Source organism: Capra hircus, chromosome 25, assembly GCF_001704415.2.
Source record: "Capra hircus breed San Clemente chromosome 25, ASM170441v1, whole genome shotgun sequence".
NCBI classification, from domain to species: domain Eukaryota; kingdom Metazoa; phylum Chordata; class Mammalia; order Artiodactyla; family Bovidae; genus Capra; species Capra hircus.
In genome coordinates this window covers 28,903,336-28,919,869 of record NC_030832.1, presented here as the reverse complement: position 1 = coordinate 28,919,869, position 16,534 = coordinate 28,903,336, and the positions used below count along the sequence as shown (strand labels likewise).

At 47.0% G+C, this 16,534-nt stretch overlaps 1 protein-coding gene across 1 annotated transcript in view; it reads right to left on the bottom strand.

The window, feature by feature from the left end:
- Window positions 1-16,534, bottom strand: part of CALN1 (calneuron 1) — a 414,134-nt gene that overhangs the window by 8,561 nt on the left and 389,039 nt on the right. The window contains exon 5 of the mRNA XM_018041016.1: window positions 15,778-15,934. Coding sequence (XP_017896505.1) covers window positions 15,778-15,934 — 157 coding nt within the window. The remainder of the gene's footprint in view (window positions 1-15,777; window positions 15,935-16,534) is intronic.

The following is a 16,534-nucleotide window of genomic DNA, read 5'->3' as shown; positions in this document are numbered from 1 at the left end:
GGAGACATAAGGGACTTGGTTGGATCCCTGGGTCGGGAAGACCCCCTGGAGGAGGAAACGGCAGCCCACTCCAGTACTCTTGCCTGGAGAATCTCATGGACCAAGGAGCCTGGCAGGCTACAGTCTATAGGGTCGCAAAGAGTTGGATACGACTGAAGCGACTTAGCATACATGCATGAGAGTTGGGCCAGCGATCTTCCATGTTTACCCAGGTGACCCTGGTGCCTGATCTGAGACATGGGGACCAGGAGCGCTGTGGACAGCACCCAGCAGGGAGGCACAAACTCCATTCAGACTTTTCGGAGGCAGGGTGTCCCTGCCCCCAGATTCTGCGGCCCCAAGGGTCTAACCTTGGATCCTGGGGTGGCACTCTCTTAATCTTTTGTTGGGCGAGGTCTTGAGTCACCATTTTTATAAGACCCACAAGAAACCGTTAGTTGGTCTCAATCAGGAAGCATTAACAAATATGGGTTACAAATATGGGCCAGAAATAGGGAAATGGAAATAACAAGAAAGGAAAAGCTTTCTTTTTTCTTGGCTGCTCAGCACATGGGATCCTAGTTCCCCGACTAGGGATAGAATTCATACCCCTTGCATTGGAAGCATAGAGTCGCAACCACTGGACTGCCAGGGAAGTCCCAAGAAAGGAAGAGCTTTGAAAAAAAGAGGGATAGGTCTCTCCTCCAGGCATTGTTTCCCATGACAGAATTTCTTCTCCTCCTTTTTCCTCTTTTCATCTCCACCTCCTTCCCTGTCCATTCCTGGTCCTGCAGTGATGTTTATACAGTTTCCCACCTACCTTGAGGCAGAAATCCCTTCCTGGGAGGCTGGTGGAAAGGCTACCTGCCTCAGGGCTACTCACTGGATTAGCAGCATCAGCACCATCTGGGAATTTGATATCAATGCCTGTTCTCCAGCCCCTCCATAGGATGACTGGATCCAGTCTCTGCGACTGGAGACCAGGAATGTGTGTTTTTAATAAGCTCTCCAGGCTCTAGTGGTAAAGAACCCACCTGCCAACGCAGGAGACATGAGACTGGGGTTCCATCCCTGGGTTGAACATGGGAGGGCATGGCTACCCACTCCGGTATTCTCGCCTGGAGAATCCCACGGACAGAGGAGCCTGGCAGATGACAGTCCGTGGGGTCACAAAGAGCTGGACACACTGAGGCGATTTAGTAAACGTGCACCAGGTGACTAGGGAATCTCTGGGCCCTCCCCCACTCAGAGTTTTTGACTCAGGAGGTCTCGGTGGGGCCCCAAAACCTGATAGAGTCTGAGTTGCTGGGGACAGGAGGACTGCACATGTTTGTGTGTGTGCGTGTGTGTGTGTGTGCACGCACGCATGCACATACGAGCGTTAGGGATATGGGGATGGGGGGTATTGTGGAAACCCAAGACCAGGACAGAAGAACATTTTCAGATTATCTTTCATTTTGCAAAGGGGTCCTTCTGCTAGGCATTCTAATGTACCTTGGTTTTTCTTTAGGCCAAATTAAGTGGAGAAAAGAAATATAATTTCCCTTAAAATTACTCTCTGCTGGAAAGAAGCAAAAAGAAAATGGTCAAAGTAGGGTCCACATATCTTTTAAAAAGAAAAAACCTACAGAAAAGTTCAAGTTCCTCTCCTCCTTGACACTCAATGGTTCATCTAAAGCCCTAGAAATAGCAGAGAAGCAGCAGGTAGCGTGTGACGTTTCTAGCTTCCCCTGAGACAAGGCGTCTAGGGGCCTCTAAAAATGACATCCACCAGAAAGTTCCTCTAGCAAGCCGCACTCCACAGAGACCCAGCGCCCCCAGCACAGCTTCTGTCGCCCAAGACCTGTTGGTTATTTCTGCCGTATCAGGCCTCCTCTTGTTATCGTTAATCCTTCTGGGCCCACTGGGCCTCTGCTTCCCTCGGGTGATTGAAAGTATTTTTGGCTCTCTTCTCTACCACTTGCTCATCATGCCTGGGTCTTAGAACCTTATAAGGTTTTACCTGGAGGAAGAAAATTTCCTTGGTGCGGAGATGTGCCTGCCCCCAGGAAAAGACAGCAGCCGTCAGGAAGGGAAAGGGAGGTAGCGTTTGGGAAGAAGGGACCCAAGCAGAAAATAAGATGGGGATGTGGAAGTGGCGCGTCTCACACTTTCTGAAGACTAGCTAATTTATTCTGAGCTGCTCCTCAGCACAGAAATGCTGCTGAAGGCAGACTTCTACCTTCCTGTCCTGAGGGCTGGCGAAGGCTTAAGGGAAAGAAAAACTGTGACTGGGCTGAGGGAGGGATTTTTTGCGGAAGCCCTTCTTTGTGAAGGACACCCAGAAAACAAGGTTACAGGCAATAGGATTATCCCCCAGGAGAGCAGCTGCACCTTTGATCTAAAAATCCTTCAAGGCATGGGAGGGGAGAGATAAGAAAGAGGGAAGGCCTGGGGACCTAATAGTTGGTTTGTGAGGCCATGAGTCTGGATCCAGACCCGAGCCCTGTAAGCAGAGGGAAGCCTCCAGCTCACGCCTGGGTCGCTCCGAAACCCCTCATCATTGGAGTCTGATTTTCAGACTCTGGTCAAGAAAGAGACACCTTTCACATCCAGTATTTTTTTTTTTTAATATAATTGCTCTACTCTCTTTAAAAACATGCATTTATTTAGCTGGGTCAGGTCTTAGTTGCAGTACGCAGGATCTTCATTGCGTCCCATGGAATCTTTCCTTGAGGCACATGGATTCTCCAGTTGTGGCGTCCGGGCTCAGCAGTTGTGGCATGCGGGCTTCGTGGCTCCACCACTTCTGAGATCTTAGTTCCCTGACCAGGGACCAAACCTGTGTCCCCTGCACTGCAAGGCAGATTCTCAAGCACTGGACCATCAGGGAAGTCACTCGCAGGGAAGTGGTGAGGCAGAGTGAAAAAGTCATGACTTCTGGAGCCAGACCCAAATCTGAATCACGATTGTATTATCCCACACAGTAGCTGTGTGACCTTGGGCAAGCCAAGTTCCCTGGGCCTCGGTTTCCTCATCTGTAACATGGGGGTTAATAAGACCTACCTTGTAGTGAGGATAAAATGGGGGTTAATAAGACCTACCTTGTGGTGAGGATTAAGAACATAGGAAGGTACTGGGATGTTGTCTGTGCCCAGTGAGTTCTAATTCCCCTTTGTAAACCTTGAAAAAACTCTTTAGTTAGTGAACACCCACATCAGTGGGCAAGGTACACATTAGGTGCTTTATAGACATCCTGGAAGTATTGATAGCGATAGTCCTTAATGAGTTGAGTACGTCATCCTCATTCAGTAGGTGAGGGCTCTGAAATTCGGAGAAGTAGAGTCCAAGATCATTTGACAAATGAAAAAGGTGGGATTTGGACCCAGGTCTGATTCTAACATGCAGGTTCCAAAGTTCTGTACAAACTCTTGATCAGTTGTTTAGCAATAGAAAAGTACAGCCATAGAAAGATATAAAGAAAATGCTTTAGTCTTCCCAAAAAGAGAATGTTAACTACATGTTGCTTTCATTTGTCTCCATTTTTAAACTTTAATTAAAAGGAAATACACTTCAAACACTTGGTGTGGTCAGCAGTTTAACCCGGCACTAATTACTATGCTTGTTGATAACTGAATGCCTGTCTTTGGCTATCGCATATTTGCCTTGCACCATACTTTGGTGTATTTATTTATTCTCGATGCCTATGCTTGGTTTCCCCAACAAGATGACAGGTCAGCCCAGGATGCACTGGAAGCTGGAGACTTGACTTCTCCTCACTGCACTGAGGAAGAACCCTGGGCAAGATGCTGAACTCCTTTGAGCCTCAGTTTCTCTCTCTGTAAAAGGAGCCAATGATAACTGTTGTGCTAATGTCAAGAATTAGTTCCGAGATGAACCAGCTCATAAAACAGTAAAAGCTAGGTGCAACTGTAACTTGCCAGAGAAATGCACCGTTTCCTCCCTGTATCCTCTGAGGATCAGAGAAAAGAGGTGCTGGTTTTCCTCCTGTTTCCTGCAGGAGCCCTGGGCTGAGCCTACACCAGATGCTCCCAGAACTTTGCCTTGGTCTCTTCCCTCAGTGATTCATCCTGCACTGCAGCCAGACTCACCCTCTTGGAGCCATGCTGGCTATGCGTCACCACCCCCTGCAATCTCCCTGCAAAGCTCCCCCACCCCCTGCCTAGCTGGGGGAAGCAGTTCTGTCCAGCTCTTGAGCTCGGCAGGTGGAACCACAGATCACCTCCTATCTCCTTCTGTTCTGAGACCATGGCTCCGTCCCTCCCCCAGTCACCTCTGTCTCAGCCTAGCAGGTTTCTTCTCTACCTAAGACTCTGCAGCACTGTTCATACTTTTGTAATGGTTTGTACTTTCTGCTAATGGTGCTTACCTACCTTCCCTCTCATTTCTTCCAGGCCTAACCCCAACTTAACTTTTCCATGAGGCTTCTACTGAACATCTATCCTGCTCTCAAAGTGCCTCATATGTAAATATTTTTAAATAATGGAGCTCTTTGTCTCTGAGTTAAGACACTACCAATGCAAGAGACACAGGAGATGCAGGTTTGATCCTTGGGTCAGGAAGATCCTCTGGAGAAGGAAATGGGACCCGCTCCAGTATCCTTGCCTGGAAAATTCCATGGACAGAGGAGGCTGGCGGGCTACAGTCCACGGGGTTGCAAAGAGTTGGACACGGTAGGCAGGAGTGTTCTTCTTTCTACCAGCTCTTACTATTTACTTACTTTTAATTGAGGTAGAATCCATGGCATAAAATTCGCCCTTTTAGAGTGTACAATCCAGTGGTATTTAGTACATTCCCACGGGTTGTGAAACCATCACCACCACCTAGTTCTAGAATGTTCTCATCACTTCAAAAAGAAACACCAAACACATTAGAAGTCACTCCTCATCCCCTAGCCTCCCCAGCCCCTGGCAATTGCTGATCCACTTTCTGTTTCTATGGATTTGCCTCTTCTGGGCACTTCATATACACCGAACCATATACTATGTGACCTTTTGTGTCTGGCTTCTGCCACTTAATATCCTTTCCAGGTACATCCACGCTAGAGCACTGATGAGTACGTCATTCCTCTTTGTGGCTGAATAATACTCCATTGAATGGGTGTGCCCCATTCTGCTTACCCATTCACCGACATTTGGGTTGTTTCTATTTTTTTGGCTATTTTAAATAATGCTGCTATGAACGTTCACCTACTGATGCAAGTGTTTGTGTGGACGTGTTTTCAGTTCTCTTGGGTACAGATTTAGGAGCCAAATCGCTGGGTCATATGGTAACTCTGTGTTTAACTTCTCAGGGAACCTATTCCTTCTTGGATCTTTTTGAACACTGAAAATGGCAAGAACACATCACACTATTGGTGATATTTTCTATGTCTTTCTCCTGAGTGTGTGTGTGTGTAATTTTTTGGCTGTGCTGGGTCTTAATTGCAGCCTGTAGGCTTAATTGCAGCCTGTAGGGGCTTCTCTTGCTGCAGAGCATGGGCTCTAGACACGTGGGCTTCAGCAGCTGTGGCCTGTGGGCTTAGTCAGCCTGCGGCTGGGATTGTAGCCCCTGGACTTAGTGTGGGATTGAATCTCGGTCCCTGGCACTGGAGAGTAGGTTCTTAACCACTGGATCACCAGCGAAGTCTCCCAGGTAGATTTTGATCTCTTTCTACATAGTACATAGATGTCACAGTAGGAGTCCAGAAAATACATGGGGATGAAACGTGCACTGGAGGAGGTTGACACAGGAGGATACAGAAGCTAGGTTTCCTGTTTTCTTGAAAGGTCATTAGTGAATCTGTGCACTTCAGCAGACTCCTGGCTGCTGTGGCAGGACCTGGGTGTGTAAAGGTCTAGTGATAGACTGTTCCTTCCCCTTCTTATTTTAACAGAGATTCACACAGCTCCACTGAGCAAATGCCAGGCAATAGCTCTTGAATTTTTTCCCAGAGACAGGAGTCTACACCAATTTTGCCACTGATCAGCTGGGTGATCCTGGATAGAATGGGTTCAAAATCTTTCTGGCTTCAATTTTCAGAGACACAGGCTCCCGAGTAAGGCAAATCAGGATCATAACAATTCTGACTAATTGCCTCAACATAGACCTATGTAAGTGATAGTCCTGGCAGGGAGTTTGGGGCCCAAGGAAACGGTAAAACAATATAAAACCCAGCTCAGGTGATTCTCACTCATAAACCAGACCTAGCAGGTCTGGGAGCTATTAGAGGTCTGTGATCCTTCCAAGTCTGACACTTTATGATTGTATGAAATTGGATAGTTCCATAGCCTAGAGTGAAACTAATTAAGAGCTCGTGAAAGAGATTTTTCTATACATCAGTGATAACAGAAATGGCCAGGCACCCACATTTAAGACCTGAAGTTAGAGGTGGAGGATGTGGCCTCTATGGAAACAGGATTGTGCATTTTATAATGCTTTCATAGGAGGACAGGCCACCTGCAATTGTGTGGGTACGAGCTGGTCTCTTCTCTACAAAATCTTCTTGGGTTTCTGGAGGTCAGACAGCTGTGTCTGGCTTTGCGGGTCCTCCAAGGATCCTTGGCGTGGTGTGGCCAGGTGTTACTGTGGCCTTTCCAGTCGTCCGTCCCCCTCATGTAGCAAAATCCATCTTTTGGTTTAGGGATCTGTGCCTTTGCACCTGGTGGAATTCTCAATCCAGGGCCTCACCTTTCCCCCATAACAAACCACATTGGCTAGTAGAGTACCCTGAGCTCTTGGCTTAGTCCAGAGGTAGGCACACAGGCCACGCAGATTTGATTGGAGTCCCTTTTCGGAATGGAACTGAATCTTAACAGAGAGAATCTTGTTGACCTTGGGGAGAGAGAGCCTGCCCAAGAATGATGCCAAGAGAGAAGATAGAACAAAGAGAGAGAGAGCAAGACGAGGGGAGGGAGAGAATGTTGCTTGAGCTCTTTGGATCCAAGTCAACCAAAGCTCATCCCTTTGACTTCCCCTATTATTTGAGCCAGTGTCTTTTAGTTTGACGGGGTCTGGGTTGAATTTTTGTTACTTACGAACAAAAGAGTCTTGACCAATATTCATGGGAACTCCAATGTTGGCAAGGACTTGACTTTACATATGAAGAGGATATGGTTCAAACCCTGTAAATTTGGTCCCTGGGCCATTTTTCAAGATGTGGCATTCCAGCATTGCATATTCTGCAATGTCTCCAGGTTGAAAAATACAAACAAAGAAGAAGAGAACTGGGGCCAGGGATTGGCCAGGTTTTTTTTTTGTTGTTTGTTTTGAGTGCTTTTTTTTGTTTGTTTTTTAAAATCGTGCTCATGTTCAGTTGTGTCTGCCTATGACTCTTTGGACTGTAGCCTGCCAGGCTCTTCTGTCCATGGGATTTTTCAGGCAAGAATACCAGAGTGGGTTGCCATTTCCTTCTCGAGGGGATCTTCCTGACCCAGTGACTGAACTCTCATCTCCTGTGTCTCCTACACTGCAGGCGGATTCTTTATCAGCTGAGCCATGTGTTAGGCATTGTACTAAATATTTTCATGTGGCGGATAGCATTGAAACATATACATTACCATATGTAAAATAGATGACCAGTGTGAGTTCGATGCGTGAAGCAGGGCACCCAAAGCCGGTGCTCTGGGACAACCTTGAGGGGTAGGGTGGGGAGGAAGGTGGGAGGGGGTTTCAGGATGGGGAGGACACACGTTTACCTATGCTGATTCATGCTGGTGTATGGCAAAAACCATCACAATATTGTAAAGGAATTGTTCTCCAATTAAAATAAATAAATTAAAAAATTCTCACATGTTATGTGCTCATAACAACCGTATGAGGTAGGACATGATATGATTCCCATTTCATAGATGAAAAAAATTCAGCTCTTAGTATTTATTTAAGTGCTTTGCTCATGTAACTTGTATGTGGTGAGGCAAGATTTTAAGAAAGCCCTGTCCAGAGCTCAGAGCTGGAGTTCTTAACCATCATACTAATTTATCAAAAATAAATAGAGCATGGAGAGGGTAGAGACCTCCCCAGGTCTCTATCATGTATCTCAGAATCTCCTCACTCTTCACTCATGGCTCCAGAAAAACCTCCCTCCAGGTTTGCTTTGATAGGTCCTCAAATAGTAGAAGAAAAATCCTTTTTTAAAAAAATTTTGTCCAAAGCCCTAACTTTCTTTCAAACTGTCTCCTGTCTCACTGCCTGCCAGGGACCTCACCTGCCCCTTAACCTCTGACACCTACCCCAGGAGAACAGGTTTTATTTTAGTAAAGTTATCACCCCTGCTGAGCTGGGAGCAGATGGTGTGGATGACATGTCATGCCCTTTTCAGCTGGATGGGCATGTGGTACCCAAGGTGCACGGCCAGGTCTCCAAATCCAGATGTCCGTCTGACATCCAACAGAGACACTCTGACTTCAGCAGGGACGACCTGAGGAGACACAGCTGCAAAATTCCTTCTGACCTTTCAAGGAGCCCAGACATATTTGAATCTAGCTGTGACCATCATTGTCCAATCTTTCCATGGGGTGGATGAAAAAAAAAAAAGACTCAGAGAGTTTTATTTTTTCAGTCATTCAGCAAACATTTACTGAGTACCTGCTATGTGCATCACTGTGGTAAATGCAGGGCATTTAAAAAAAATTTTATTTTTAATTGGAGGATAATTACTTTACAATATTGTGTTGGTTTCTGCCATACAATAAAATGAATCAGCCATAGGTATACATATGTCCCCTCCCTCTTGAACCTCCTTCCCATCTCCCACCCCATCAACACTCCTCTAGGTTGCCACCAAGCACCAGATTTGGGTTCCCTGCATCATACAGCAAATTCCCACCAGCTTATGTTGGGCGTCCCTTGTAGCTCAGCTGGTAAAGAATCTGCCTGCAATGCAGGAGACCTGGGTTCAATCCCTGGGTTAGGAAGATCCCCTGGAGAAGGGAAAGGCCGCCCACTCCAGTATTCTGGCCTGGAGAATCCCATGGACTGTATAGTCGCAAAGAGTCAGACACGACTGAGTGGCTTTCACTTTCAACGTATGTTTAATGCTACTCTCTCAAATTGTCCCACCCTCTCCTTCCCCCACTGTGTCCAAAACTCTGTTCTTTATGTCTGCACAACTCAGAGAGTTTTAAAATAAGTTCTCTGGATCACATGGCTAGTCTACACAGGGCAGAGAAGAGAACCCGAATGACTGCATAGGAATCCTCTGGGGCTGCCTGGCCTGGGTCACCCCTCTGACAGGTGTTTCTCTTGTCCATCATGCTGAATGGTATGGAAGAGCTCTGCTGTGGCTTTCAGAGAAACTGTTCCCTACATGATGACTTTTGCTTGATTTCTCTTTCCTGTGCATGTTGTCAGAATGTCTACAAAACCCCAGCAGCTGGTATTCCATTTAGGGACAACACTTGGGGGATGTGTCTTGAAAGGGCTCACACACAGATCCTGCTGCGTCCACTTCTACTCAACTTCCAGATATGCTAATAATATGATTTCATTTGAAGAAATGGAAAAGGAGTAAGGACAGCGAAGAGCCATTCTGTAAACTGTCTTTGAAATGCCTAAGCTTGGGGAAATGACCCAGGACCCTGAATGGAGAGCCAGGGCATGGTTTGGTCAGGTGGGCCCAGATTCAAATCCTTACTCGCTGTTTGACTTTGGATAAATGACCACCTTGTTGAGTCTCGGTTTCCTCATCTGTTGCCTGGGGGCCACAGAACTGACCCCTCAGTACCTGCCTACAGGTCAGTCCAGTGTGTTAACAAATGAACAGCTCTTGGCAGGCATGCCAGACAGCTCTCCCTTATCCCAATCCTCCTGGCCTGGCCAATGTGAATGAAGCAGTAAACATTCTGGAAGCAAACACTACTGAACTTAACATTCAACACGATCTATTGTAAGAACTCTGAAAAAGGCGTCGGTGATGGGAGAATAGATGATTCAAACACAAGGCCACTTAATTCCATATATGTCAAGTGACTGGAACCAAATAATAAAACGTGAAATTTGTCTCTTAGTGTCACCAAGCTTACATTCTCCAGAGTCAAAATAGCCAGTGATTTTACAGGTGGTCCAACCAAAGCAAACCATCCTAAACCTCCCTTATTAGCATGAATGGGCTTCCCAGGTGGCTCGGCGGATAAAGAATCTGCCTCCAATGCAGGAGATGCAGGAGACGAGAGTTTGACCCCTGGTCGGGAAGATCCCCTGGAGGAGGGCATGGCGACCCACTCCAGTATTCTTGCCTGGAGAATCCCGGGGACAGAGGACCCTGGCAGGCTGCAGTCTATAGGGTCACAAAGATTTGGGCACGACTGAGTGACGGAGTACGCACAATTGGGATGGATGGTGAGTGGGCGCTGTGAGTGTGAGTGGTCACAAAGTCTTATATCTGACCTGTGCTGGCAGATGCTGACCTACTTATTTCACCAAATTGGGACACAAATACTGACAAAACATTAGTACATCAGTTTATTCTATCTTAGTGCAGGAATTTTTTAAATGAGGGGCTGAGAGGGCCTGGAAGTTCAACTTTTAGTGAAATAGTCTCATTGGATTGGGGACACAGAGACTGCTAACTCTGGGTAACACCAGGGAGCCCCTGAACTTAGTGGGGTTAACGACCTGTTACCCAAAGCACCCAGGATGTGGACTGACACCTGGTCAAGTGTCTGACTCAAGTTGATGATTTTCTCCCTATTAAACCAGGTGTGAATGATGGGAAGTCCACATCAGAATCTTTGTGCTATATTCTTCTAGAGTGTTCTAGGCTCTTCTCAGCCTTCCTGGGGTTTTCTGTAAATGACTTCTTCTGGGGCTCTAGGAAAATCTACCCATGCTGTGAGGTCCTAATTCAGGACTTCCTGAAGATGTCAGGAAAACTCTCCTTATATGTAACTCAGAATTTCATCCTATTTCCTCTTGTCCTTTCTGTGGGAGAAGATGAGAAAAGTAATGCTTACCTAATGATTGCAGAGCCCTACCTACCATGAAGATAAGGCAGATCAGATTATGCGAAGGGCTGTATGTGCATGAGGTGGGGTGGAGTGGGTGTGTGGTCTGTGCTGACCTAAAAGTCCAACAAATAAAATGAAACTAAAGCAAAATGAAACCTAAAACGTAGACACCTGCCCCCTGAAATTTCTCCCATCAGAGGCACCTCACCCTTTGGACTCCTGATCTGTTTCTTCAAATTTTTCCATTTGTGTGGAATATTCAACACTTCCTAATTTAATGATCAGAATCTGAATACATTTGTGAAAGTATCAGACCCAAGATTCATAAAAGTGAGAAATATAGCCATTGCGGGACTTCTCTGGTGGTTCAGTGGCTAAGACCCTGGGCTCCCGATGTAGGGAGCCTGGGTTTGATCCCTGGTCAGGGAACTAGATCCCACGTGCCACAACTAAAGATCCTGCATGCCTCAACTAAGACCTGGCACAGCTAAGCGAACACACAAATATATATTTTAAAAGCCTTCAGTGTTAAATGGGCTTCCCTGGTGGCTCAGATGGTAAAGAGTCTGCCTGCAATGCATGAGACCTGGGTTTGATCCCTGGGTCAGGAAAACTCTCTGGAGAAGGGAGTGGCTACCTACTCCAGTATTTTTGCCTGGAGAATCCCATGGACAGAGGAGCCTGGTGGGCTATAGTCCATGTGGCTGCAAAGAGTCGGACACGACTGAGTGACTAACACATTTTCACTGTTAAATAAATAAATAGAAGGCTAGTGACCTTTAAAAAAATACAGTCACTGACATAAAATGATGCTGACGGCCTTTGAAAACCCTCCTGTTAATTTCTAAGGGACTCACACTACAGCATTTTTCAAACTTCCTTCACACTCCAGAAGCTCCAGCATTGCTGAGCTCCAAGACATCTGATGTGGGCTTCTTTAGATTCTAACTCTGCTGCAAAATGCCTGTTTCCTTGGCTATCTCCTCCTTCTTTACTCTGAAACAGATGTGCCCTTTCACCTTTTTGAGGCAAAGACTTCCTGCATCTTTAGGTTTTTATTCCTCCTTGATTCCTTCCTCTGATACCACATAGAGCAGAATTTCCAAGCACCATGGATCACCCAGCTTTACAGGCAAGCTCATCAGCATGGGAATATGTTGGCTTCAGCAAAGCTCTCAAAAGAGGAGGAGGAAGAGAGAGCGTCCTGGATGGGGAGCAGCAAGAGGGGAGGTGGCCTGGGAGCAGGGCTCTGGGGTCTGGGGCAATGTCCCAGTTCCCTTTCTCCTTCGGTCACTGGGGGTTGCTGGGAAGATAAAATTTGGAGAGAGAAGAGTTCCATTGCATAACTTCCCTGGTGGTCCAGTAGTTAAGAATCCACCTGCCAATGCAGGGGACAAGGGTTTGACCCCTGGTCCAGAAAGATTCCGCATGCCGCGGAGCAACTAGGCCCATGCACCTCAACTACTGCGCCTGTGCTCTAGCGATCAGGAGCTGCAACTACTGAAGCCTGTGCCACCCAGAGCCCATGCTCTGTAACGAGAGAGGCCATTGGAATGAGAAGCCCATGCACCGCAACTAGAGAGGAGCCCCACTCGCTGTAACTAGAGAGAGCCCTCGAGCAGCAACGAAGACCCAGTGCAGTCAAAAATAAATAAAGAGGTCCATCACTGAAAGAAAGAAAGGAAACCACCATGTCCCTTCAGAGTTAGATTCTGCATTTACCAACCAAGATGTGTGATGGTGGATGCTGCCAGGTTGGAGGGGGACTCTGAGACGTCAGCGAGGCTACAGGTGAAGTGACTGGACAGGCGAGCGTGCAGCCTGGATCAAGGGTGAGAGCAGACAGGAAGAGGTTGACCGCTGGCAGGATGTGTCAGCCCAAACAGCCGAAGGCCAAGAGGATTCAGAAAGCACAAGCCATGCAATTAGGCCGTCAGACGGCGGTAGAAGCAGGGAGAGGCTCCAACTGCCAACAGGTCCCTGTTTGTGGGCAGCAGGCGTAGGGGAAAGATGGAAGGGAGAAGGCCAAGGTCACCGCAAAGTCTCAAACGGACTCTCTCAGTCCTAGGGCACCAGGGTGAATTCTGTGTCTCTGTGTCCGTCTCTTTCCGCCCAGAGTAAAACTGGGGAGGCTCCTTCCTGAATCTGGGGAGAGCTGCAGGCATTAAATAAATGCACTGGTGACATGGATCATACCCCAGGTTGGAAAAATCTTACCATTAAACACATGAGTGTGTGTGGGGCCAAAAAGCGCTGACATACTTTAAAAACCGTCTCTGCTGTGAAAATACATAAAAGGGATTGTGTAATCAAGGTCACATAGGTCACTCTAGAAAGCAAGGTGCTAATTACAAATAATATTTCTTTTATTAAATAAGACCATGAATTTTAAAGCACAGTTTCCTGGTCCTTATCAATCACCCCTAAATGGGAACTGTGGCTAATCCTATATGTACTAATCATTAAAGCAGACCCAGGAAACCCCTAAGTCAGCCATTTATTTTATTAATAGATGAGCTTTTGGGTAATAAAAAGACAGTGCTTAGAGTTCAGATGATTTCCCAGGGCAGTCTGACCTTTCTCAAATTACTAAGACTTGTGACATTTCTCTGAATAAAACACCGATCCATAAACAAAGTCTCTTGTGGAAAAAAGCAGTGCCCAGAAATATTCTTCCGACCCGTCTCAAGAGTGTGTCTGACAGCTGGGGCCCACCCCCCAATGCTTCTACTGTGTGAGCAGCAAGTCTATCAGCTAAGAACCAGATGGAACGGAGAAGCCAGGCCTGCTGCTACGCGAAATTTTAATCCAGTCCCTACCCTCCTCACCCTTGCTCATCCTCCACTTCCCCTGCCTGCCCAGCTGTAAATGGCATTGGCTGTGACCTTCCTGCCCTAGTGTGGTCTGTGTGGCTCCAACTCCAAACGCAGTCATGGATGCTATGGCCCAGGTCCCAAGCAGGGTGACCATGGCCCCTTCTGAACCACAAGTGGGTTTTGTTTGCCGTGTACACTGCATGCCAAGTCACTTCCGTCGTGTCCAACTCACAGCAACCCTCTGCGCGGGAGCCCGCCAGGCTCCTCTGTCCATGGGATTTTCCAGGCAAGAATACTGGTGTAGGTTGCCATGCCCTCCTCCAAGGGGATCTTCCTGACCCAGGGATTGAACCTGCATCTCCTGCATTGGCAGATGGGTTCTTCACCTCTGGCACCACCTGGGAAGCCAGCACTTTTGAAATCTTTAAATGTGAACACCTTTAACAAGGATGCATTGCTCTTAAGTTTACCCCAATCTCCTGCCTAGTTCCCAGACTTCGGTTAATCTTGCCATGGCAAGATGGAGTATAAGCCATTTCCCGCAACAGTTCAGCCCAGACAGGGCCCACAGGTGCCCAGGACTAACTCAGCCCCATGCTGTCTGCCTGTTGTAGGGTTCAGCTGGTTCTAATGCAGCAACTCCAAGACCAGGGAACCAAATTGCATTCTGGTCTTTCTGTGACAGCTTACCATCTGCACATATAGGCTTGTTGCAATATGTTTAGAAAAAAACAAAACAAAACAAAACACAGAAGAAAGTAGTAGACCTTTTTAAAAAGTCTCAACCTTAAGTTAAAAATTGCTGGTAGCCTGCTATGCTGTTTTAAGGTAATTTTAAAAAATATCTGTACATCAGAGTTTTAACAGCTCTGACTTTCAAAGTTGGAAAGAGGGATTCAATTATTTAACTTCCCTGGAACTCTCTACTGATTAGGGAATAAGGTAGGCTTTATTTTTCTTTCATGAACCTAAGAGAAATGACCTCTCATGAGCTCATTTTTGGCTCTAGGAAAATCTATTTCTTCTGTAACTACTTGGTGGGGTTCATCAAAGTTTTTCTCATGAGCATGGCTTTAATTTTTTTGGCCAGTGCGTTCAGAGACCATAGCATAAAAGTAACCCACTTCTAAGATCTTGTGAAGTAGATGTAACTGTCCTGATGTTTACAGGTGAGGATACACACTCAGAGAAGCTACACCCCTTGCCCAAGATCACACAATTAGCCACTCGGCTTGATCCAGTAGCTCAAACAGGCTCTTTGCACCACCCAAGCGGCCCCCACTAACTAAAGGCTCACATCACTGAGCCGCTCAGCAAGTCACAGACCTCAGAGTCACCAAAGGAAGGAAGGGTCGACACAAGTTTTGCTAAAATTCAGAGTTTGGGGGAAAAAATAGAAAAAAACAGAAACCTACTGCATCTTTGCACAAAGGATCTTTCAGCTTTGGTCCTGGATTTGTGGGGTCCATCCATGGCCACTTCACCCCAGGAGTCTATAAACACATTTTTCATCCAGAGGATATGGAGGCCTTGGCCTCTTCCAAAGCAGGCAGAGAGCAGAAGCAAAGGTACTTACTGGGAACTTCCCCAGTGGTCCAGTGGTTAGGAATCTGCCTTGCAATGTAGGGGATGTGGGTTCAATCCCTGGTCGGGGAACTAAGTTGCTCCCACATGCTGTGGAGCAACCAAGCCCAAGCACCTCAACTACTGAGCCTGTGTACCACAACAGAAGATCCTGCATGATGCAACTAAGACCCCATGTATGTGCTCAGTCTGACTCTTTGCGACCCCATGGTCTGTAGCCCACCAGGCTTCTCTGTCCTTGGGGATTCTCCAGGCAAGAATACTGGAGTGGGTTGTCATGCCCTCCTCCAGGGGATCTTCCCAACCCAGGAATTGAACCCAGGTCTTCCACATTGCGGGCATATTCTTTACCATCTGAGCTACCAGGGAAGCCCAAGGCCCCATGCAGTCAAATAAATAAATAAATATTAAAAATAAAATAAACACTTACTTTTTAAACTAAGTACCGATGATTAAAATAAAGGGGTACTTACCGCCCTCAAACTCTGTCTGGCAGTTCCCCGAGGTCTCATTCAGGCTCTCCTCCTCATTGATGATGATGTTCTCAATGTCCTTCATCGTTAAGTGGTCCCGGAAGGCATGATAGAGGATGTGCTTCAACTCTTCCAGAGTTATCCTCTGCATGTCGAACTGTGGAGATAAAAGGGGCATGAGAAGTCTGGGCGCACGGAGGTGAGAACTCAGCTTGGGGCATGACTGTGTATGATGCGTAGTTGCTTCAGTCTTGTCCGACTGTGACCACCTGGACTGTAGCCCACCAGGCTCCTCTGTCCATGGGATTTTCCAGGCAAGAATCCTGGAGTGGGTTGCCCTACCCTCCTCCAGGGGATCTTCCCCAACCTGTGTCTTACGATTTGATCTTTTACATTTTACATCTCCTGCCTTGGCAGATGGGTTTTTCATCACGAGCGCCACCTGGGACGTGACTAGCAAGTCCCAAGCCTCCTCTGTGCAAACTTGCCCCAGCTTTTCAAGACATCAGATGAGCAGTTTTCCACCACACTCAGCTTCAAGCACACTTGTGAACTTGCAGGAACTTCTCAGAATTCAGGGAGTGCGACATTCCTCGCTCCGTCGAGACTCCTGGTGAAAAACACGCCACCTGCTCGTTTGGCTTCTTCCTGCTCATCCAGCCATCTGCTATCACCCCTCCACACCTCACGTACTTTGGAGTTGTGTCACACTTCAGACAATGCATATGTCTCTAGAAAGTTTTAAACCTTCCAAGAA